Source organism: Zymoseptoria tritici, chromosome 9, assembly GCF_000219625.1.
Source record: "Zymoseptoria tritici IPO323 chromosome 9, whole genome shotgun sequence".
Lineage (NCBI taxonomy): Eukaryota > Fungi > Ascomycota > Dothideomycetes > Mycosphaerellales > Mycosphaerellaceae > Zymoseptoria > Zymoseptoria tritici.
In genome coordinates, this window is record NC_018210.1 from 375,393 (window position 1) to 399,993 (window position 24,601).

Here is a 24,601-nt window from a genome sequence, read left to right on the forward strand (position 1 = left end):
TCTACACCGCCCTCGTTGAAAAGATCGCCAACCACTAAAGCCGAGGACGTCTTGCTGCTATAGGCAGCTGGCTAGAGTTGTTCGCCGTTTGGGGCAGGTAGAAACGGCCGCTAGAGGCTGGAAGTCGAGTGAAGCTTTCGATCTTGCCCGCGGATCGAACACTCTGAGAAGTGCGGTGATGACTGACTTGCTATGGGATTGAGCGGCATCGGCTTCGTACAATCCTCCCGTGCCTACATGGTTGCTGAGAAATTCGAGCTCGCCATTCCGTGGAAGGGTCAGAACGGAACAGCTTCTGTGGAGAAGACCATCACGAATCGCAAGTTGTGACGCTTGAAGTATCAGCTCTGTTCGGATTGTTGACGCGAGCAGCTCGTCAAAAGCCTGAAGAGCATCGCTTTGAAGTCATTAATGTGGATCGATGTCGCATTGTGAATACGCAATACCGGAAGTACGAAGATTGGTTTCAAAGCTGCTCCTGAGTGTGCCGAAGTGCCGACGGCGATCATTGACATGCCGTGCCGTGCTTCCTTTGAAGAAGCTTCGACTTCACGGTTGCTTCGATTCATGGCTGTTCTCAGGAAGCTTGCTTCAATTTTGCGTCGACTGACGGCGTTTACGTTAAACTGAGTACGTAGCTGTCGCAAGTAGGCAGTCGGCCCCCACGAACTCGAGATCTGGTCCTGCCGGCTGCACGCGGACGCTATTCTCTCGACCACAAATCGAGTGCCATGCACTCAAACCTCTTCCGTGGGCAACGCAAGCCATGCCGTGTCGGACCGGACACGGCATGGCGCGACTCAACCCAAGGGCTGCCATGGAGCATAGTCAACGTTGATGTCCAGTCGCACTTTTGCTGTACCGCCGTGCTGTGAAGTCCTGCGTAGAACAATGGGCCACACGGCGGCCTGCTGAATCGGAGTCAACGTCCCGCTAACGACGACTCGTGAGCGGCTCTGGATAAGCGATCAGGACTCCTGGCATTCCCATGCTGCCGGAAGTCCAGTCTGTTCAGTTCGTTGTCTTAACCAAGCTCAGACTCCACCTTCGGTCGCTGCGTCTGCCTCCATCTCGTCCTCATCCTCGATATTGATCGTCTCCTTGTTGTTGCCCTTCTTGGGCTGACGCTTCCTCCGCCTGGTTGGACTGTCATGTCTCGGAGTGCTGATAGCGTCCAAGAAAGCATCATTGTCCATCTCGCTCTTCAACATCGGCGCCCCAGCAACATCTCTCACCTTCAGCTTGTCCTCAAAAGCGTCGTACGCCTCTTCATCCTCCTCGTCCACGTAATCCATCTTGATCCATGGCTCGTGTTGCGCTTCGTACAGCATCTTCTTCATTCTGTACTCAATCGTGCTTTGATCTTCCTTGTCCATCTGACGTTGTCGAAGTGTATGTGCCACGGGCTCGGGCACCGGTCCTGCTGCATCAGCTTGAGCACGCGAAGCTGCGATCCGGCCACGCTGCTCCTCAGCATCAAGGTGGTGGAAGTGAGGTCGCATTTGCACGGTGCCTGTGAGTTTTGACAAGTGAAGCTGATCGCCTTGGAATGCACCCACGAAGTAGTATGGCTTTCCCACCTCTGCATCTCCGTCGTGACGGATGATCTGTCCGCCCAATGTTTGCGACGCATGAATCTTCCGCTCAGCTTCAGCTTGGTGGAAATTTGCAAGGTCGTTCTCAAAGTCCAATTCTCTGTCGCTCTTGTCCTTCAGAGCAGCTCGATTGTTGGCCATTGTTCGTGCTTTTGCTGGCTGAAGACCTGCCGCTGGCCCATAGGTACCAGATATATTGTGCAAATCGCGCGACGCCCTGTTCGCGTCTCCCCACTTGAGACCCATGTACTTGTTGAAGTTCTGCTCCGTGTTGAGCTTCACATCCACTTCCATGTACCCAGCAGTCGGCTTGATGCGCATCTCTTGCGGCGTCGCACCGAATGCTTTGCTGTAGGGTCGATTTCGAGGACGATTGGGGTACTGCAGCAGGTAAATGTGCTCCTGGAGCTCAGGTGTGAGGTAGACATCGTATTCTGCCGTGACAGGATCGTCTTCGGCCTTTACTGCTGTGGTGTGCGTTAGTCGGAGAGCAAGCTCCTCTTGACGAGGCGGTTCAGGCGATAGCAGCGACTTACGCGACATGATGCCGCGAAGCTTTCGAGGCAACGAGTATGCTGTTGTTGTTGGAGGGAAAAAGTCTCGTGGAGAAACAGCTTCTGAGAAAGTCGCGCTTGAAATCCCCGCCTTCGCGTCGGCGTCATGAGATAGAGCTCACTTCCACTCAGTATCGTCCTATCTTCCTCCAACAATATCTCACGAATCCCAAGAAGAACGCCCCTTTGCATACGATACAACAGCTTCCACGAAGTCATGTGAAACGATCGAATTGTAGATCAAAAGCAAACTAGAGCTGTTACGACAATCCTCATCGACCCGCATTGCCACCCTCTTCCCTTGAGCTCACATCGACATGGCGTACCTTGCACCGATCCATCGAGCTTCGAGCGTTCGACATGCGATCAAACTGTCCTTCCTCGGACCAGATACTCAAGACTTGATCGTAGCCAAAGCCAACCGACTAGAGATCTGGTCCTCCAATCCACAGTTTCCCGATGATCCTACATTATTCCTGCAGCATACCAAAGCACTCTACGGCAAGGCGACATTGCTACACAAGCTCAGACCGGCGACGAGTCCCACAGATCATCTATTCGTAGGAACAGACCGGTACAACTACCTTACCCTCAGCTGGGATGCCGAGCTTAAGGAGCTCAAGACCGAGAAGAGCTATGTCGACATTGCCGAGAAGGCAGCAAGAGACAGTCAGACTGGCGACAGAGTACACATTGATCCCACATCACGATTCATGACTTTGGAATGCTACGAGGGTGTCGTCAATATTCTGCCCATTGCACACGCAGGAAAGGGCAAGCGGAAGGCGGCGGATGATGAGATTGGTGAGCTCGCGGACCCTATACAAGTGCGGATACCAGAGTTGTTTGTGAGAAGTACTTGCTTCTTGCACAGAAGGCAGGCCGGCGCGAAGCATGCGAAGCCAGCATTTGCTCTGATGTACGAGGACAGTCAGAATAAGGTTCGGATAAAGGTGCGAGAGTTGGAATACGGGCAGTCACTAAGGCCGAGCGAAGAGCCTTCGACTGCAGATTTGGACGAAGGCAAGGAAGTGTCTGGACAGCTGGAGCTTGGTGCCAGCCATTTAATACCACTTCCACCACCGATGTATGGCATGCTGGTCGTGGGAGAGACCAGCATTTCGTATGTCGAGGAATTCGAGCATCAGGTCAAAGAGACGCAGCCATTGGAAGAGGCCACAGTATTCGTGGACTGGTGTCAGATTGACGATCAGAGATATGCACTTGCGGACGACTACGGCAAGCTTTATCTTCTCATGATACAGCAGACCAGCAACGGCGAGTACTCCAGCCATCAAATCGACATTCTCGGCGAGACAAGTCGAGCGAGCACCCTGGTCTACTTGGATGAGGGCCGAGTCTTCGTTGGCAGCCACCAAGGAGACAGCCAGATCATCCAGATCTTGCCACAGAAGATTGAGGTTCTACAGACGTTCCCGAACATCGCGCCCATTTTGGACTTCGCAGTGATGGATATGGGTAACAGAAGCTCCGATGCGCCTGTCAATGAATTCTCTAGTGGTCAGGCGAGGATTGTTACCGGCTCGGGCGCCTTCAAGGATGGAAGTCTGCGATCAGTGCGGTCTGGCGTTGGACTCGAAGATCGAGGTGATCTGGGAAGCCTGGACGCGCCCATCTCCTCGCTCTTTGCTCTGCGGTCTCGACCTGCGCCTGCCGTGGTAAATACACTTGTAGTGAGCTTTGTCTCGCATACGAGGGTGTTCGTCTTCACCGCAGAAGGCGACGTGGAGGAACAGGAGCAATATCGGGGCTTCGAGCTCGGAGAGAGCACGCTTCACGCCGGGAACCTCGCAGACGGCAGAGTCATTCAGATCACCAATTCCTCGGTGGTACTGGCTGATCAGGAAGGTGATATGGTCACCGATCGCTGGCAATCACCCAGTGGCACCTCAATCACGGCCGTCTCTGCGAATGGAAACAACATCCTCGTATCTCTCAAGGGCGCGTCTCTGCTGGTGTTGGATGTGTCGGGATCTACTATTAAGGTTCACGCACAACGCGAGTTTGGCAGTGATGAACAGGTCTCATGCATTGCCCTGTCACCTTCAATACCAACTCAGTGTGTTGCTGGCTTCTGGAAGGATGGCAAAGTGGCATTCCTGGACTTGGAGACATTGAAGACCCAGGCAAGCGAGACAGTAACAGAGGAAGACTCCCTCGCGGTACCCCGATCTCTCACCGTGGCCAAGATACTCGAGGGGCAGCCTGCTACGCTGTTTGTCGGTCTCGCGGATGGCAATGTGGTCACATACTCGATCCAGTCGGCCAGCAATCCCTTCACCGCGCGCAAGAGCATCATTCTCGGCACACAACAAGCAAATTTTGCAGTACTGCCACGCGATAATGGTCTGGAGAATGTATTTGCCACATGCGAGCATCCATCTTTGATCTACGGCTCGGAGGGTAGAATCGTCTTTTCCGCGGTCACTGCTGAGAATGCTACGTGCATTTGTTCGTTCGATTCATTCGAGCCATACGGCAACGCCATCGCCATTGCGTCCAACGATGAGCTCAAGATCGCAGTCGTGGACGAAGAACGAACTACGCATGTGCAAGATCTGTTCCTCAATCAGACTGTGCGACGCATTGCATACTCCGCGGACATGAAAGCTTTCGGGCTAGGATGTATTCGACGAACACTTTCTGCTGGTCGAGAGGAAGTCGTGAGCTGCTTCAAGCTGGTGGATGAGATCGCGTTTAAGGAACTCGACTCTTACCAACTCAATGAAGACGAGCTTGTGGAGTCTGTTATTCGCTGCAAACTCGACGATGGATCAGGCGGCGATGCCGAGCGCTTTGTCATTGGAACAGCATATCTCGATGACCAAGATGCGAGCAATGCGAAGGGCAGAATCCTTGTCTTGGAAGTGACCGAGGACAGGAGGTTGAAGCTTGTGACAGAGATCTCCGTCCGCGGAGCATGTCGATGCCTCGCGGTCTCGCACGGGCGAATCGTTGCGGCTTTGATCAAGACCGTAAGTCACCTCATCGAATGCGCAACGAATCGATCTAACCAATTCGCAGGTCATCATCTATTCTTTCGAGTACGAAACGCCCAGCTCACCGGCCATGGTCAAGAAAGCAGCCTACCGCACTTCCACCGCACCCATCGACATGTGTGTCACCGGCGACATAATCGCAGTCACCGATTTGATGAAGTCAATGTCCCTCGTGCAGCATACTCTCGGCCAAGCCGGCGGGCCCGACAACCTGACCGAAGTCGCTCGCCATTTCGATACGCTGTGGGGAACAGCGGTGGCCAATGTGGACGAGAACATCTACCTCGAATCCGATGCCGAGGGCAATCTCGTCGTTCTCGAACACGACGTCAAAGGATTTAGCGAGGAGGATCGCAGACGACTTCGTGTGACGTCGGAAATTCTGCTCGGAGAAATGGTCAACCGCATTCGCCGGATCGATGTGTCGCCTACGCCCAACGCGACGGTCATTCCTCGAGCTTTCCTCGCCACTGTCGAGGGATCGATCTATCTCTTCGCGCTGATCGCAGAGGGCAAGCAGGACTTGTTGATTCGCATGCAGAACAAGATGGCGGAGATGGTGCAGAGTCCGGGTCATGTTCCGTTCGCCAAGTTCAGAGGTTTCAAGACGCAGGTCAGGGATATGGGAGAGGAGGGACCGAGTCGATTTGTGGATGGCGAACTGATTGAGCGATTCCTGGATTGTGACGAGGATGTGCAGGCGGAGGTTGCAAAGGAGCTGGGTGGAGACGTGGAGGAGTTGAAGATCATGGTTGAGGGGTTGAAGAGGATTCATTGATGTGGAGGAGTTGAAGAATCGAACGGCAGAAATTATTGACTTGGATCCTTCCACGAAATCCTACCGACACATGAAGCACGACTGCGGCATCCTTCCAATATTCGACCCACCAAACTCGTTCACCGGAATCGATATGAAAGCTAAAAAAAATCGGCCCTGATCGACGCTCGGTTACACAGGATGCATACAGTGCATCTCGCATTCCACTAAGGCGGCATGGTGGAGCAGCCGAAAAGATAGAAATAGCATACACGATCATACAGGATTCCAGGTCCCAACGAAAGATGTCGGCCCAGATTGAACTCCCTCCACTGGTAGCAAGGCAAGTACACATAAAAGCTTCCTCCCAGCTCATTCACTAGTCGTTTCATCTCCCATCTTCCCCATCTTCCCAACTCCCATCTTCAATCATGTTGTCCTCCCTTCTCAGCCTCCTCGCTCTCAGCGCCTCCCTCATCTCCGCCGAAGAGAGCATCCCCTACAAGCTCAAAACCGAATCCGACAGCACATTCCTCTACATCACCCCCATCGACGACTGCAAATACAAAGTCTCCGCGACCGGCTACTCCGGCGCCGGCTCCAAATTCCACTGGACGGATACCCAGAACATCAACAACTCCACCATTGTGGCGACCGACTATGGTCCCAACGCCCTGCTGGACGTCTACGCCGTGCGACGCCCGGAGTCGTTGGGTATGGCGCAAGTTTTCGTGCGCACGAACATTAGCGAGGAGGAGAGGACGTTTACGCAGCAGATCAGTATTGCCGACTCGCAGTTGAGGTATGGAGGGTATGAGGGGGTGCCTTATGTGTTTTTCTGTGAGTATTTGTATGGGTGATGGAGGTTTGGAGAGAGGGCTTGCTGACGGTGGATGAATTATAGTCTGCAACACGGAGGTGACGGATGATTTTGTGGATCTTCCTCATACGCTGTTCATCAGGAGGTCGGACATTTGCTTGCCAGAGGGATGCTGGGATACTGTGCTGGACCTTACCAGCCAGGGATTGAGAGGCAACTCGTAGATGATCGACATGGCGAGGATCCCGTGAGGCTGGTGAATACCAATGAGGCGCTCGGGATCATCGCTACATCCGTCTCGACAGTGGACGAAGCTCATCGTTCCTACCGCTTCTTGCTTCCAGCTTTGGACAGTGGTAATCATCCTGTACGGCAGTCAGACAATTTTCCAAGGCACCGTGTAAACATTTTCATTCGACTCATATGTACTACCACGCTTTCGCAGCGATGTGCGCGTCTCTTCGGATAGCATGACTGCCCTGTCAATTGTCCCGTGAAGAAATTGGTGCGACTTGACGGCACTTTGCAATGAAGAGTGGTCCATTTTACTACAATCAAGGCTGTTTCAACCACGTACTGTCACATCCATCTGCTATATACAAGTCGTATCTAACCAGGAGTGCTCGCGGCGTGAGCAACCATCTACTCTCCCTGTTCGCTGTGTCGAAAGTAAAATGGTGCCTGAGGCTCCACTTGCTTAGTCATGACATTCACTCACACGCAACGTGCCTTCCTTTTATACATTCAACATCGGCCAACACGACCAGGACATCTATGCCTTGGACAGGTAGATGCTGCGCACCTGGCACCAGCCCTTGAGACCGGCCGTGCCGTTCTCACAGCCGACACCGGAGCCCTTGAAGCCTCCGAAGGGAACCTCCTGTAAAATTCGTTAGCAAGCTCATCCCACGACTCCACAACTACTCCAGGACATCAGGAAACTCACTGGGTGCTGCTGCATCATTGTGTTTGTCCTGTTGGCTTTTCATTAGCAATGCTCAAATAAAAAAGATTGAAATTAAGTCCAGAAATCGGCTGAGAAATATCTCGACCGCCACAGGTCTTTGTGCTTTCGAAGGAAGAACTTACCAAACAACACCGGCTTGCACTTGCCGTGCAAGCTTCTCAACGCGAGCGAGGTCCTTGCCGAAGATAGTAGCTCCAAGACCCCAGTCGGAGTCATTGACGCGGGTCAACACCTCCGCATCGTCCTTCCACTTCAACAGTGGCACGATTGGACCAAAAGGCTCCTCGCGAACAAGGCGAGAGTCCTCAGGTGGGTTGTTGACCAGCGTCAATGGCGCAAAGAAACCCTTTCCTTCCGGAATGGTGCCACCGGTAAGGAAATCGTGGCCATTCTTCTGCGAGTCGGCGAAGAATTCGGAGACCTTCTCGTACACCATACGGTTGTTGAGAGGACCGTACATGACTCCCTCGTCGGATCCAGGACCCACACCGGCGGACTTGGCCGCCTTGACGAGAGCGGCGGAAAGCTTGTCGAAGACGTCCTCGTGTACGTAGATGCGCTTCGCGGCGTGGCAGACTTGGCCGGAGTTGAAGAACGCGGAGAGCAAGATCGTAGGAGCGACCTCGTCGACATCCACGTCTGGCAACACAATGGAAGCGTCGTTGCCGCCGAGTTCGAGCGTGTAGCGCTTGAGCGTCGCGGAGCAGGACTTGGCTACGAGACGGCCGGTGGCAGTGGATCCGGTGAAGGAGATCTTGCGAATGTCGGGGTGTTCGGTAACCCATGGGCCGAGAGAGTCATCGCCCAGCACGATTTGGACGACACCAGCTGGGATGTGCTTGTTGAAGAGCTCGACGACGCGGACGTCGCAGAGAGGTGTGAACGGAGAGGGCTTGATGATGATTGTGTTGCCGGTCAGGATGGCTGGGATGATTTTCCAGGTCATCAGGAGGACTGGGAAGTTCCATGGGACGATTCCTGCAGTCACGCCGAGTGGCACGTACTGCTCAATGGCCTTGAGGCTGTCGTCTTCCCACGCAACACGCTCTTCAATCTTCATCGATGGCATACGCTCGAACCACTCATTGACAAGAGCGACTTCGCCCTGAGCGAAAGGTGTGGCTTTACCCTGCTCGAGAACGAGCAACTCCGTCAAATCGGCGGCGAGCTCCTTGTAGTCTTTGCCTACAGCCTCGACAAGCTTGGCACGCTCTTCCCAGCTCGTCTTCGACCATGATTCGAACGCCTTCTGGGAGTGCTTGACGGCTTCGTCGAGGACCTCGCGGGTTGCGATTGGGACGGAGGCGAGCTTCTCCTCGGTTGCGGGGTTGATTACATCGAGGGTTTTGGCGTTGGAGGCATCGTAGGCCTTGCCGTTAATGATGTGGGAGAATGAACCTTGAAGGAGTTTGGCGGAAGGCATGATGGATACGGATGAGAGGGTATGATATGTTGTTTAAGGAGATGTGTAGCGAGGAGGACAGAAAGAAGATGGAAGTAAATAGACAAATAGCTTTGTCCTCGGCAGTACTTTTTTGGCGGGGCTGTCAAAAGCTGTCACTGTCATCATCGCGTGGTGGGGCCACGTGGTGGGGCATGGCATGGCGCCGGTGGCATTGGGAATGCGCCGACAGATGCTGCTTTGTGATGCTTCGTGCAAGACAGGAACATCCATGACTTGTGAGAGGTTGAGTTGTGCGGGATCGAGGAGGTGACGTCTAGAAGCGCTTGACCGCACGTGGCAATGGCATGGGAGCGTGGCTGACTAGGAGAATGCCTACAACAACGATACAATCAGTAAACCAGTGCGATGGTGACCCACTTAAACCATGTCACGTGCAAGGGTCCCTTGGCGTGATAGAAGCTAGCGGAAGGTGCGGCCCGCGTTAAGCGAGCTAATTAAATCAGTCTATTCGACCTTACTTAACGAACTCTATAATTATAAAGTAAAATCCGGGAAAGACTAGATAGCTAAAAATTTAGCTTAACTTCGCATCCTTACCGCTCTATAACTACTAACACTACTATCTCGAAACCGATCCTAATCGATTCGCCGGCATTAATAGCCCGTATAGCGACCCTTATAAGTAATTACCTTCTTATAGTAATACCGAAACGAGCCCGTAATCCGACTAATATCGTACTCTATTAGCGAGTCCTATACCTCTTAGATTTACTATCTATGCACCTCCTTAGTCGACGGTAATAGGTAGAAACGATTTAGACGGTATTTTATTATAGCCTATACGTTCTCGATTAGATTAAGGTCTTATTACGGATATAGCGGCTAGCCTTAGTAGCCGGACGTATACTTCTTTCTAGAACGTAGATAGACAGATATACTAAATTAGCTTTCTAATACTTATCTTCCGTACTTACCCTCCGGACTTAATAATTAGTAGCTAAGAACGCTTCGATCTCGAATCTTATTCGAAAGAACGTATACTACTCGGACGAATAAGTTTTAAGCCCTCCTCGGAGAAGATTATTAACCCCCGGGCGCGCGACTAGGATCCCCGGTCGTATCCCTATAAGATAGCTCTTACGCTTATATAACTAGAAGACCTTACGAGAGGTATACGAACGAATACTATTATCCTTAAATATTCCGTATAAACTAACCTTATAAGCGCGTCCGTACTTAGCTAGCTCCCTCGGATAAGGAGAGCGGACTTATACATCCCTTCTACCTTCTAGGAAACGACTATTAACACCGTATCCGAACCTCCTATAGGAACGCTATACTAAGCCTACCTATCGTAGCTACCTAGTACTCGTAGCTATCGGACGAGGACATCGAACTCGTATACTACTTCCGTTACTTCGTAGGAGAAGAGAACCGTTCTCGCCTCGTTACTAAGAAGTTCCTATAGTTAGCCGTACTTATAAGAGAAGTTACTCGGTTATACCCTATACCGAACTTATATATACCTACTAGGGTAATAGTACTAGATAATATACCTAGCCTTAGCTTCCCGAACAACTAGGTAGTCGATAAGTCGGATATAACCCGCGTAGTAAAGGTATTCGTCTCCGGTACGACTAGAGCGGGCATCGCGCTATAGATAGACGTAGAAGCTAACCTTTCGAGCGATACTATAGCCGCTATAGTCCTTTACCGCGAACCGGACGGTATAGCCGGACCTACTCTACCTTAGAGCCTAGTCGCTTACGTACTAGTACTAGTATAGAACCTAGTCGCTCGCGAACTAGCTCCGCTAGCGAATACGGCGGTAGCTCTAAGAGCTAGACCTATTATAGTAGTAGAACGTAGAGTATAGAGAGCCTTACGCGAACTTAGAGAACGCCCGCTAGTCCGAACGTAGGCTCTAGTTAACCGTAGACCGCTACGTAGGCTAAACCCGCTAGCCCGATAGGCTCGATAGCGCTTAGCTAGTCCGAGGCCGCGGCTACCCTTTCGTTAGCTAACGCCCTTATAGTAGTAGAACCGCTTATTAGAGACATCTATACCGATACCCTTACCTCTAAACTCTCCCGAGCTCCCGGCTAAAGGGGAACCTAAGGAACTCGTACCGAATATACTAAACGTACCTAACGTACTAAGCGTACTACGTAGACTAACTCCGGAACTACTAACGCCGATTATAGACCGGGACGGTAACGTAGAGGAGATACCTCGTCTATATATTCCTATTTAGCGTAAAGTACCTCCGCGGTACTAATAAGTCCTACTAGACGCCCTATAAGCTTGCCGCTAGGCCGACCGTAGAGGCTACTAACGTTAGGAGAGCCTAGTAGTACCCTAACGCGAACAGACTCCTAAGGTACCGGACTTAGACGTCCTAGAGGAACTTACTCCGGAGGAACTTCGACAACTTATACGATATATATATAATAACTAGGTACGCGAACCGGAAGTACTAGACTAGTATTAGGCCTAGTATCGAGCCGAACTAGAGTAGCCTCGAGCCTAGTAAGAGTAAGAGGATAAAGACTATATTAAGCGTACGGAGCGGAGACGTATCGTAGTAGAACGCCTTAAGCGCGGTAGGTATAAGAGACTCGTAATAGCCGGTCTCGGACCTCGTATATCGGGTACTATTCTAGACGACCTACGTAGTCTACGACGTAATAGAGTAGTCGATAGCTACTATCCCTCGTACCGTAACTCGAGTAGTAAGCTATCGTCTCGCCGTAGACGTAAATATAAGAAAGATAAGCGTAGTAAGAAGAAGAGACGATCGCTAAGCTCTTCGGACTCGGACGCGTTAGACGATTCTTTAGATTTATCGGATAGGAGTATTAACCTCCGATCTATACGCTTACGCCGCCGCGAATACTATAGTCGCTTATAACATCGCGATAGCTATTACGATCGCCGGTTACGATCTAGATCCCGCTTAGTCTTATACGATAGGTATTATAAGGTTAAGTACTTTAATCTAAAGGAAGTCGGATTCTTCGACCTATACCTTAAGTTCCCGGACAACGATAGTTAGACATATACAGACGATATAGTTAAGTTTATAGGTAAATGCTTCTTCCGTTCTATTTATCTATTCTTAGATGCGGCCGCTAAGTACGCCGGACTTAGCTTAGCGACGCTCGCTAGATATAATCTAAGTAAATGCCTTCGAGGTAAAGCGAGCGTATAGTATATATACTAATTAGATAAGAAGACGCGTCGTTAGCTCTACTACGGTAAGGGCATTAAGCGCTAGACTAAACTCTTAACGCGGAAATATAAGATAAGCGTCGGCGAAGTATAGACTAAACTTAATACCGAGCACTATATACGGGACGACGTACGTACCGGACGATTAGTCGAGTCGTTCGTTATAAATATCGTCTACTAGTACCGCGAGGCGGAAGTAATAGACCTATAGGTATAGCTAACCTAGGTATAGCTATACCTAGAAGCTCGCTTCTAAGAGGTTATAACTAAGCTAGACGAGTATATAGTACTAAACGAGTTTATCCGCGAACTTTAAGATAAGTACGATACGTAGCGTAAGATGTTCCTCCTAGCGAAGGACGCTAACTAAGAGGATAAGGGTAAGTATACTAAGAACGACTACGAACCTCGGAGAATACGAGACGACCGTAATCGGAACGGCTACGGTAATAGCTTTAATAGTAATAGCTATCGCCGGTTAGGTTTCGGGGATCGAGCAGACAACGACGGATATAGAGACCGAACCGACTATAATAATACTAATAATAACTAGTAGCGTAAGGACCGAAACGATAGCTAGAAGCCGACGAACTAAGGTAAAGGCGACCGTTAGCTAAAAGAGTCCGCTTCGGATAATTGTCGTAATAATTATAACCGCTATAATAATCGCGATAGTAGAGATAACCGCGATAACCGCGATCGTCGTAATAATCGCGATAATCGTCGACTACGTAACTACTACGGTAAAGTATCGGATAGTAAGTCGGACGTAAATAACGAACACTCGTACGCGGACTTAGACGCTAACGTAGAAGCTATATTTAATAATATTATATACTACGGATTAGATAGCGAGGGATTACTATAGAACTACTATTAAGAGGTAGCGAACTACTTTACGGAAGTATTACTACCGACCCCGTTCGTATTCGTTAATTAGGTAGAATTATCCCGTAGACTAGTACTATCTTTATTAATGTCTCCTATTACGTATACGGGCGGTAGTATAGTCGTTCGTTGTTTCGACTATATAGATACCTTTATATCTAAGAACGAGCTATATAGATACCGGCGTAAGACGTACCTAGCTAAAGCAAACGTACGGCCGACTCTACCGCCTAACTAGTAGCGCGAGGTTATATCTATAGTTATAGAAGCCGCTAATAAGGCCGGTTTCTACTTCCGAGGATTTTACTACCTACGTATCCTAGTCCGCTTAAGTAAGGACGGCTAGGATTAGGCCGTATACCTAGATACGGGGGCGACGGTCTCGCTAGTAGACTAAGACTAGCTATTTAAATAGCTACTAGACATACTAATCTATACGCTAGTAACACCGTTCTAGGTTAAGGGCATTAGCAAAACCTAATATATACGATACGTAAAGCTTACCTTCTAGATCCCGGCGGCCGTAAAGGATAAACGTATACTTACTCGTATAATATACGAAGTATACCTAATCCCTAACCTCCGGGCTAAAATGCTAATTACGATAGACATTATCGTACTATAGTAAATAAAGGCGGACATACCGCGTAAACTCCTTACGATTAGAGTATACGAGTCGGTACGAGTACTACTTATAGTTAAGAGACGTAACGATGTTCGCTTCCGGTCCGGCGTAACCGCCGTAGACGATCTTACCGTACCCGTATATATAGTAGTATACCTTCCTATTAACGCGGTAGAGGCTAGACCTACCGGCCGCGATTTTAAGTTTATCCTAGACGTAAACATTAAGTTACCGCTATTAGTTTACGCGTATATCGTAGATACCGACATAGACTTTATACTCGTACGGAACGATATAGACGTAGATTAGCTAATACTAAAGGACATACGGCTCGGTAATGTCTACGAATACAATATCGAGGGTTACTATAGCCTTAATCCTAAGGATTACGGTCTGTCCGCACTACCCTAGATTCTAGGAAAGGTAGACCCTTTAAAGGTAATAGCCCTACTAAACGGTGTCTTAGTCTATAGAGAGCTAGAATTCTAGGACCGGGTGTCTAAACTAGTATATAAATACTAGGAGGTATAGATCGATAACGGTAGAATAGTTAATATACTCGAAGACTAGTATATAGAGATTAGACTTAAGCTAGACGCGGATATATTACGCCTATCGAATAAACCGTACCCGGTAAGCGGACTAGATAGATAGATAATCGATCGAACGTATAATAAACTCTACGATTAGAATAAGATGTTCTAGCGTACGAAGCCTACTATATAGGGCTTCCTAAGCTTCGTAGTATAGTAGGACGCTATCGTCGATAATAAGCCTACAACTAAGGGTAGATGTAAGGGTCTGAACCGAAGTTGCGCACAAAGGTCCAGATCCGAATGTATGAAATTCTAAAGCTACCGAAAAGAAGATCTATCTAGAACAACGGAACGTCGAGTATAAGCTGTGTGTGCGCGTAGCGTCGCTTGGCGCATACGTGGCCTTCTAGTCGGCCGAAAGGAAGCTTGTTCCCGATTCGGCCTAGTGGATTTCTGAACCGGCGTTCGTCCGTTAGGCGTTGGCCTAGGCATCGGCACAGCCGATGCAGCCTTAGGCACCAGCCTCTGATAGTAGATTAGTTATAGATATCCGTAGCCTAAATCGAATAGTCCTTAAGGATAGCTACCTACTCCCCTTATAGTAGGACATCTTAGTAGAACTAAAGGGTACTATATATATTATAGTCGTAGACGCCGTCGCTTTCTTTTACTAATAGTTAGTTAAAGAGTCCGATTATAAGAAATTTACTATTAATATATACCGCGGCTAGGAAACCTTAAACGTAGCTATAATAGGCTACGCCGGTTCGGTTTAATATGTTTAGCGTTAGCTTAATCGTATATTAAGGGACTTCCGTTATTTCTATCGGGCATATATCGACGACATTATTATCTTTACAAGGAGCGTAGACGAGCACCTCGAGTACCTAGAGAAATTATACTAGCGATTTATCGAGTATAATATAACGCTTAGCCTATATAAGACGTTTATCGGCTATCTAATAGCTATATTGCTTAGATAGAAGGTCTCCGGACTCGGATATACGACTTACGAAGAGAAACTAGTAGTAATTACGAACCTAAAATTCCCTACTACTCTTAAGGAACTCGAGTTCTATATCGGACTAACCGGCTAGTAACGAACGTATATCCTATACTATATATATATTATCGAGCCGTTCGAGAAGCGTAAGACCGAGCTACTTAAGCTATCGCCGTTAAATAAGGGATAGGTACGTAAGAACTACTCTAAGCTTATAGAAGTATAGATATAGTCCGAGAACCTAGAACCGATACGTAGATTATTCGAGATAATAAAGACTCTATACGCGGGCGCTAAGTTCCTTTACTACTACGACCGGTCTAGACTACTATACTATAACCTAGATGCGTTATACTTAGGCATTGCCTACGTAGTATATATAGTTAAAGGTAATCCGGACCTAACGAGCGTAGTAGATAAGGTAATACGCTTCCCGGACGCGGATATATAAGTTATCCTATACCTTAGTAAGGCCCTCTTAGATACGGAGAAGCGCTATCTAGCGACTAAACTTAAGGTTACCGGACTTGTTTAGGCATTAAGAAAGACCCGCTATCTTATATAGGTAGCCTAGAAGCTAGTATACGTCTTTTCCGACTATATTATAGCTCTTAGACTCGCTAAATAGTACTCACTAGTAACGATAACGTCTATAGATAGGATAAACTTACGACTCGTACGAGCGTCGTAATATGTCTTATAATATAACCTTACTATTTTATATCGCCCCGGACGCTTATATAGGATTCTAGACGCTCTTAGTAGAATAGTCGACGAGAACCTAACCTCGTTAGGTAGCTACCTAGAGGACATACTAAACCCGTATATATATAAGGATATAGGAGCGCCGTATACGACGCTAGATCCGCTAGTCTTCTATATAGTACTAGTCGAACTCTCGGATAACTTTAAGTAGCGTCTAAAAAACGGATACTAAACGGACAGCGTATAGTATAAGCGAATAGAGTAGCTCGGGAAGGCGATCGAACTCTATAACTAGCGAGTATTAGTAAACTACCTAGACAACGGTAGGGAGATAGGTTCCCTAGACAGCGAACTAGAGTCTAGCCCTCTAGATATTCGCTTCTTCCTTCGAGATAGTCTAATTTATTATAAGAATAATATAGACGGACGCGAACGCCTCTATATTCCGAAAGGACTTTACCGCGAAGTCTTCAAAATAGCCTACGATCGCTACTACTACGTAGGCTACTATCGATCCTACGCGAACGTATAAGCTAGCTTCTATATCCTATATATATCTAAGGAGCTCCGAAAGTACATCGACTATTACCTACCCTACTTAAGTATATAAACCCTACGTAACAAACCGTATAGCGAACTAGTACCGATTACTTAATAGCCTATACCGTAGTATATAAGTACGGTAGACTAGGTACATACGCTCCCGACTATAGTAGCTAGATTTAATAGTCTACTAACCGAGACATATAAATTTATAAAGGATATCCTTCTAACACCGACTAAGTCGACGTAGACGGCTAGGGAGTAGGGACATAATTACCTACTCGTATATATCCGTACCGAACGTAATCTACCGGCTATTCTAATAGGTAATCGCGACCTAATCTAGCTATTAGACTTCTTTAAGGGAGTCTTTGAGAAGCTTAGTACGACGTTCCTAGCTATAATAGCGTACTATCCTTAGATAGATAGGTAGTCCGAACGTACGAACTAAACCGTCGAGATTACGATTCGTTTCTTTATTACCTATAACCTAGACTTAGAGTAGATAGACGGACTACTATATATTTAAGCTTACCTTAATAACTCGAGAAACGTATCTACGAATAAGATCCTATACGTAATAATTTAAGGCTTTAAGTCGAACTTCGACGCCTTAAACCTACTCGTCGAACTACCTATATAGGACTACTACGTACTACGACAACTATCGAGAGAATAGGCGATAGACTCGCTTACCTAGGCTTAGGCGAATATAAAGGACGTATACGACAGGTAGTATTAGCCTATTTAGTTTAGACCCGGTTAATAGGTCCTCCTTAAACTCTATAAGGGGTATAAGATACCCGGATATATATAGCGAAAGATCTCTTACTAACGCACCGGACCGTTTAAGATTAAGAGACGGGTTAGGAACCTCGTTTATAAACTCGAACTCCTACTAACTATACGTATATACCCGGTTATTTCGCTCGTATAGCTAGCGAGGTACCTAGATATATAGGACCTATACGATAGAGAGCCGAATCGTCTAGGTCCGGTCGAAATAGAGAACGATACGAACCCGGACGCACCTTATTATAAGATCGAACGCCTACTAGATAAGCGTATCTATCGAGGCAATACCGAATACCTAGTTAAGTAGAAAGGATATCTAGACTTAGAGAACTAGTAGTATAAGCTTAGCGACCTCGCGGACGCCTTAGAGCTAGTAGAGGCATACGACCGTAATTATCTAGAACCGCCGACTATAATAGGTAGACGTACGCGCGCGTAAGTAGTAGTAGACCGTAACGTTTAACGTACGAAGAGACGCTAGCTACGGCGTAGGCGATAACTCCTAGACCGTTTACCTACTCGGCTATCTACCGATATATCTTATAGCATTTTTTTACGATATAATACGAACAAACTAATTCTTATTATCGAACCTTATTATAGGGTAACCGGTAACGACGAAAGTAAAGCGAGCCTTAGTAAACATAGCGTTTGCCTTATAAGCTTTACTAGCGACGACTAGAGCTTCGTACTAGATACTATAAACACCTTATATACTATCTTACGCGCGTAACGTATACTACGTAGACAAGGTCTATTTATTATAGACGACTCCGAGGGAACGTAGAGCCCGCTACTAATAGACGCGTAAGCTACCTAGCGGACGCCTAAATAGTTAAGCGCCGCCGCAAAATAGATACTAGTAAGCGATAAAGTCGAATCGACGTAGACGTTTAACTAAATCGACGAAACTTAGTAGACGGTAGTAGAAGCTCCGTATATAGTAGCCGAACAGATAGCGTAAGTACTAATAGTACTATAAGCGCAAAACCCTTTAGTACTACTACCTATAAATACGCTCGCCGATTAGCGCCTAAAGCCGAAGGCGAAATCCGTACGCGCCTCGTCCGCTCTACTAATACTAGCTATATCCGACGCTCTACTAGCGCCGTTCCTAGCTTTATTAATAGTAAAGAAGCTAAAGGATATAGGTAAGAAAGGAAACGAGTAAGGATACGTAGGCGAGAAATACGAGTAGTAAACCGCGTAAGGCCTAATCTTAAGAGTAGATTCGCCGGAACCGTACGTAGACCCGTATCCCGAACTATCTATTCGCCGAACTAGTTAGCTTTATACATTAATTAGGTAATATAAGCTAGGAACACCTACGCCGCTTATAAACATACTAGCGGCTTAAGGACTACGCGTCGTAGACCTTCCTCTTAAGGATCCTAAAGGCGTACTACCGTAGGATCTACCGAATAATAAAATTTTATAGGACTTCTATACTATCGATCTAGAAGTATTATAGGCTAGATACATTCCGTGCGAACATAGGAACGTACTCGACCCCGGTAGCTCTAGGTTTATCTTCTCCTAGATATTCGATCTCGGTAGATAGGACTTCGAATTCCCCTCCTACTACGTAGGGAGCGTAGTTAGCGAGACCGGATACTATATAATCGTACTACTAATAGTCTATCGCGTCCGTAAGAACATAGACCTACTATTACTAGCCGCGGTTATACTATACGACCCGGTAATCGCGTTCGTCGCTCTAGGAGTATTCGATAAATACTTACGTACGAGGAATAGCCCGGTCGAATACTTTACTCTATTACGAACCGTAGACGCGCTTATACGCGGGTATCGCTTTACCTTAGACGTAATTATGCCCCTTATCCGTATTACCGAATCTTACCTAGGTAACTAGACCGTAGATAACGCCGCGAAATTTCTTATTAATATCGCCGAACGCGTAGGTTAGGGTAGAGACGCGGATACTACCGACGAGGATACGTTTAAGCTATTCGACCCTATACTAGACTTCCTAGGATTCGATAGACGTAAGCTTATATCCTCGAAATTCTACGTATAGTAAGAGATAGCGTAGGTAGAAACAATCGTACTATACGTAGTTAAGAAGACGGGTCGTTTCCGTACCGAACTCCGATACTAACTATATCGAACATACGTCTACGCTAGCTATAGGTAGAAGATAGTCCGCGTAACTATTAACTTTACGGACATAGACGCCTAGGATAAGTAGATACTACTCGACGTAAGCGGTAGCCTAGTATACCGCCTAAACGAGGAGGTTTAGGGAGATAACTATCTCCTTCTTACTAAGCCGTATAGTATAGGTATATAGCCGGAAGAAGAGTACGTCCTCCTCGTCCGCTTATACGGTACGGACGGATAGGACACTATCGTAGAAGACGTACCGGTAGAAATCGAGCGCTCGAGACGTATCTAGGTAGTAATTCCGGAGGAGTATAAGCTATAGAGCGGCAATACGGCCGGCAGCCTCTTAAAGCTACCGATACTAGCTATCTATAAGACGGTTATCTATATACTAATCCTATAGAGTATGTTCGGCGAACCTTAAGACTAGACGGGTAAACTAGTAGTAGTACTAGCTTCCGTACCTATTAGGAGCTCGCTATTCGTAAGCCCTATTACCGAACACGAATAATCTTAGACATTATAGACCGTACGTAACGAACAGTACGCTAATAACGACGACGAAGACCTACCGGCGTTAAAAATAGTATACGACGAGTAGGTAAACGAGGAGGAGGCAAACGAAGAGGCAATTACGGATACCGGGGAATTCGATCTTACGACTACGCTTAAGTACTACGACCTTAAGTTTATAGTCCCGATACTAGACCTTAAGATCTAGAAGTAGGGACTCGGCTACCCCTCTACGTTTCCTATCTAGGTTAATAATAAGCGCGTATTCGTATACGACGCTATCGGACTAGACGTTACTATAGCGAGTCTCCCTCCGCTATATACGAGGCTTAGCAATTTCTAGGTCGGACGTATCTTTACCCTACTCTACGACAATAACTAGATCTTAAGAGCGATAATATATAAGCTTTAGTTGGGAGACTTCGTAGATCGCGGGAACCTATACGAGGACCGCGAACTATAAGGACGCCTATATATTAGCCTAATAAACGAGGATACCGAGGTATACGCGATCTCCCTTACGCATCTTACTATATACCTTATAGGATTAGAGATCTACCGGCTCTTACGTAAACTCGTAAAGGATAATAACGTAAACGTATAGATTACCTATAAGTTCTATCCCTCGGCAAACTAGTTTATAATTAAGACTATAGTAGCTAAGAAGCGCGTACGGGTTATAAGTATATTAGATACTATAATCTAGTAGGATAAATACTTCGAAAAGAAGGTCCTCTACCCTACGAACGTAGACTAGAGCCGTCTCGACGAGACGATAATTTTAGAGTATAATATATATAGCGGAACGGCGTCTAAGAACGTAATAGCTATATAGTACGCGTAGGACTTATTCTATATTATCTATAACGCCGATCGTAAGCCGTATAAGGAGAAGAAGGTACCGGTCCCCGGTATACCGAACACGCCTACTAAACCTCCTAAGCCGATTAGCCTCGCTAGCCCTATACGATATATCGATAGACTATTCTTTACCCTAGCTATAGTTACCGGCCGCTATAAGGTACTAAAACCTTAAGAGCGCGTAGACCCTTCGCTTACGTTCTATAGGGACTACCGTACGTTAGAGCTATATATATTTAACCCTCGCGAGAAGGACGTAAATACGGCTAAAGAGTATAAGACGAATAAGCCTACGGAGGTAGATAACTAGGACAGCGACATACTCGACATTATAGATAAGGTAGTTAGCGACGCGGACGCGGACGCGGACGCGGACACGCCTTCTAAGACTTCCGTAAAGCTAGTACCTATAAAACATATTACCGACCTATAAACTACTACGGCGTATATATACGCTATGTTCTAGAGTTAGGGAGCAACTTATAGGGACACGAAGGCGGCTATTAAGAGGAGCATATAGACTATTAAGGTAATAGCGATATACTACTAGGAATACGACCTTACGGTATCGATACTACTATCGAGTAATACCGCTAGGCAAAATTTAGGGTATATCGAAGAAATATATAACCTTAGTATAAAGCCGTATACCGACCTTAAGTACCTCTCGTCTACGGACAACGGACGTAAACTAGTCGAGTATACGACCTACTACCTAGCTATTACGCCTACCTTCTACGTAGATAATAGAAATAAGGACGAAGACGACGCCGAGCTAGATAATAACCTATTAGATAATAATAGCGCACCGCGCGTACGGGTTGCCTAAAACGTAGCCGCGAAAGTAGCTACGGCGGTAGCAAATACCTTCTAGCTCGGGAAATCTTCCCTAGGTTAGGGACGTAAGTAGGTACCTTTTAGTAAGGCCCTACTCGATAAGGCGTTCCCGGATATACCGGCGACGACTATATAGGCGATACTAACGACGCGTAGAGGACGACTATTCGGCTAGGAAAAGAAGGATAGCACTACGACGTAGGATTATAACCTTAGTTTTCCGCTAAATACCCTAATAGCGTAAAAGCTATAAAAGCCGGATACCGCCTCCGATACTTCGCGCCGAACTCGCTAAACTACTAAGGACCTAAAGGATACGTACGATAAGGAGACGGAGATAGGTAAGCGTAAGCTCCGTTCGGTAGACGACATACTATCTAAACGCTAGAAGGCGGATAATAAACCGGAGGCCGTACTAAAAAAGAAGAAGAACGCCCCGAAGACGCTAGCTAAGAAGCTAACTAAGACTCTAAATAAGGCACTACTACTACTAACGGTAGTCTCGCTATAAGGTAATTTATAGGAGCGCGAGACTTCGCTAGACTCGCCGGACATAGACTAGCTATCGGACTTAGAACCCGAGCCTACTAAGAAGACTACTAAGGCGAAGGGTAAGAATAGTAAGCGAGGTAAGAACCGTACTAAGTCTATAGTCGCCGACGACGTTAAAGACGACGACTTACTATTACTAATAAACCCTACTACTAAACCGAACTCTACGAACGCGATAGAGATAATCCCGGATAGTAGTAACGAGGAATAAAAAGAGCTTAGAATACGGTACGGTAGATAAGGACAAAGGACTCGAAGGATAAGATATAGACTATAAGGTTATATATAAGGCGGTCGAGCGCTAGAAGGACAAAAGCTCGGCGCTAAATATACGTAATTACTATATATAATTACTAAGGACTAGTAAGGTTTTCTTCTTTAGGGGAGGGTAATATTACGGACATAGCGGCTAGCCTTAGTAGCCGGACGTATACTTCTTTCTAGAACGTAGATAGATAGACATACTAAATTAGCTTTCTAATACTTATCTTCCGTACTTACCGTCCGGACTTAATAGGTCTAGTAAGTTAGCTAGCTAGACGTCGAGACTATAAGGAATGTCGAGGCGCTCTAGCTCGTTCCTAAAGGTAGTAGCTTTATAGACCGAAGCACCGTCTAGTATAAGTATTAGTAAGAGTATAGTATCGTCCGCGTCCGCGTTAGCGAGCGAGATATCTATATTACTATTAGTAATATCGTCCGGAATAGCGTCCTTATCCGTAGGTATTAGGCTTCTAAAGCGTTCGCTATTAAAGAAGGAGCCCTTATCGATAAACGAGCTAATACTACTACTACTATCGAAGCGCTCTTACTATCTTAAAGTAGTATTAGAAACACCTTAAGAGGGAATGTAGGCTTATACCGAAAACAAAAGGCTATAGAATATAACAAGTCGATTCGATAAGGAAGGGAATAAACGAGAGTGTCCTTCGAGGCTATATACCCGTCCTTCGTATTACTAAATATGTCCCTCCGCCTAGACTAGGTACCGGTCGCGACCTAACGTCCGCTCGGGGATTATCGTACGCCCGTAAGGTTCGTTCCTCTATAGGATGTCCTAGTCTAGGCTAGATAAGATAGCACCGGTAATCTATAGTACTAGGATAGTCTAGGTTAAGGGTAGGTAGAGGGCGTTATTATAAGGGTATCCTTATATTATCCCCCTCCCCTCTCTATAACTAACCTTAGTTACGGTAGAAAATTTATAAGCTGTTAGCTACTAGGTGTCCTAATCTAGAAGGTTTTACGGGTCTATAGCGTCGCTATATTAATTTAATTCTTCTTCTAAAACTTTCTCTTTTCTTTACTAACTACTAAAAGTAAGTAATCTAGGGTAGTACTAGTATAGTCTAGTTTAGGGCTAGTTAGCGCCGGACAAGCCTATTAAGGGCATTACTACTAAATGCGCCGGCTATCTAGATAATAGAAACGCCGATTGCTTCTAGGTAGGGTATTTCTAGACTGTTTTAGAGTGTTTTAGATCTAGGCTAACCCTAAATAGCTCCCCCCGGCCCGTAAGAACGAGTAGGACAACATTAATGCCTAGATTTAAGCCGAGTACGCTAATCCGGTAGTAAATACGGATAATAGGAAGAAGTTAAGGAATAAAGTGCTCCTATTTACTAGTTCGATTAAGTTATATATATCGTTCTAGCTTATTTTAGACTAGTATACTAATAGTTAGTACCTTAGGGAGCTTAGAAATAGCGTTCGCGGCCCGGAGGGTCTTACTTTATACTAGGGTACCCGTAAGTAGGACACGACGGGACTTAAGGTTAAGAAGCGGGATAGGTCGGCCGCTACTTTTATAGAGAAGGCCGTAAGTGTACCCTTCTAGCGCATTTAGGACTATACTAATACTAGGATATAGGAGTAGGCTACTACCGGGACCCCGAAGTCTAAGAGGAGCCGCCTAATTAATCTAAAAGGCGCTATTACGGTCTAGTCGTTAATAGCTAAGCTCGATAAGTATAAGACTACGTTATATCGTAATAGTAAGGCCCTATAGGGGTTTAATACGTACGCTAGGGGTACGGGAAAGACTAATAGGGAGGCGTTAAAGGCTTTAGTACGTACGACGGCTACTTAGGAGCGTAGAGAGGACGTTTCGGACGAGGATAGCGATAATTAAGCCGGTTTAGTCTAGTTAGTCCTAGCGGTATATAGGGTATAATATATAACGCTATTACGTAGAGTAATAGGGCCCTTTAAGTTATAATAGCTTAGAATAGCTTAATATAGGCTAGAATAGTCTAGAATAGAAAACATTA

At 46.7% G+C, this 24,601-nt stretch overlaps 4 protein-coding genes across 4 annotated transcripts; 2 read left to right on the forward strand and 2 right to left on the reverse strand.

The window, feature by feature from the left end:
* Positions 1-1,034: 1,034 nt before the first annotated feature.
* Positions 1,035-2,149, reverse strand: MYCGRDRAFT_110672 (uncharacterized protein; the record flags this gene model as incomplete). The annotated part of the gene is made up of 2 exons (XM_003849764.1): positions 1,035-2,062; positions 2,132-2,149. The coding sequence occupies 2 exons, from the start codon at positions 2,136-2,138 to the stop codon at positions 1,035-1,037; spliced, it is 1,035 nt and encodes a 344-aa protein (XP_003849812.1).
* A 317-nt stretch (positions 2,150-2,466) lies between these two features.
* On the forward strand, positions 2,467-5,947 carry MYCGRDRAFT_87400 (uncharacterized protein; the record flags this gene model as incomplete). The annotated part of the gene is made up of 2 exons (XM_003849255.1): positions 2,467-5,145; positions 5,195-5,947. 2 exons carry the CDS (start codon positions 2,467-2,469, stop codon positions 5,945-5,947), a joined length of 3,432 nt encoding a protein of 1,143 aa, XP_003849303.1.
* Positions 5,948-6,354: 407 nt separating this feature from the next.
* MYCGRDRAFT_105659 (uncharacterized protein) lies at positions 6,355-7,088 on the forward strand (the record flags this gene model as incomplete). The annotated part of the gene is made up of 2 exons (XM_003849256.1): positions 6,355-6,766; positions 6,831-7,088. 2 exons carry the CDS (start codon positions 6,358-6,360, stop codon positions 6,968-6,970), a joined length of 549 nt encoding a protein of 182 aa, XP_003849304.1.
* Positions 7,089-7,431: 343 nt separating this feature from the next.
* On the reverse strand, positions 7,432-9,174 carry MYCGRDRAFT_75326 (uncharacterized protein; the record flags this gene model as incomplete). The annotated part of the gene is made up of 3 exons (XM_003849763.1): positions 7,432-7,626; positions 7,693-7,720; positions 7,836-9,174. The coding sequence occupies 3 exons, from the start codon at positions 9,134-9,136 to the stop codon at positions 7,519-7,521; spliced, it is 1,437 nt and encodes a 478-aa protein (XP_003849811.1).
* Positions 9,175-24,601: the final 15,427 nt, after the last annotated feature.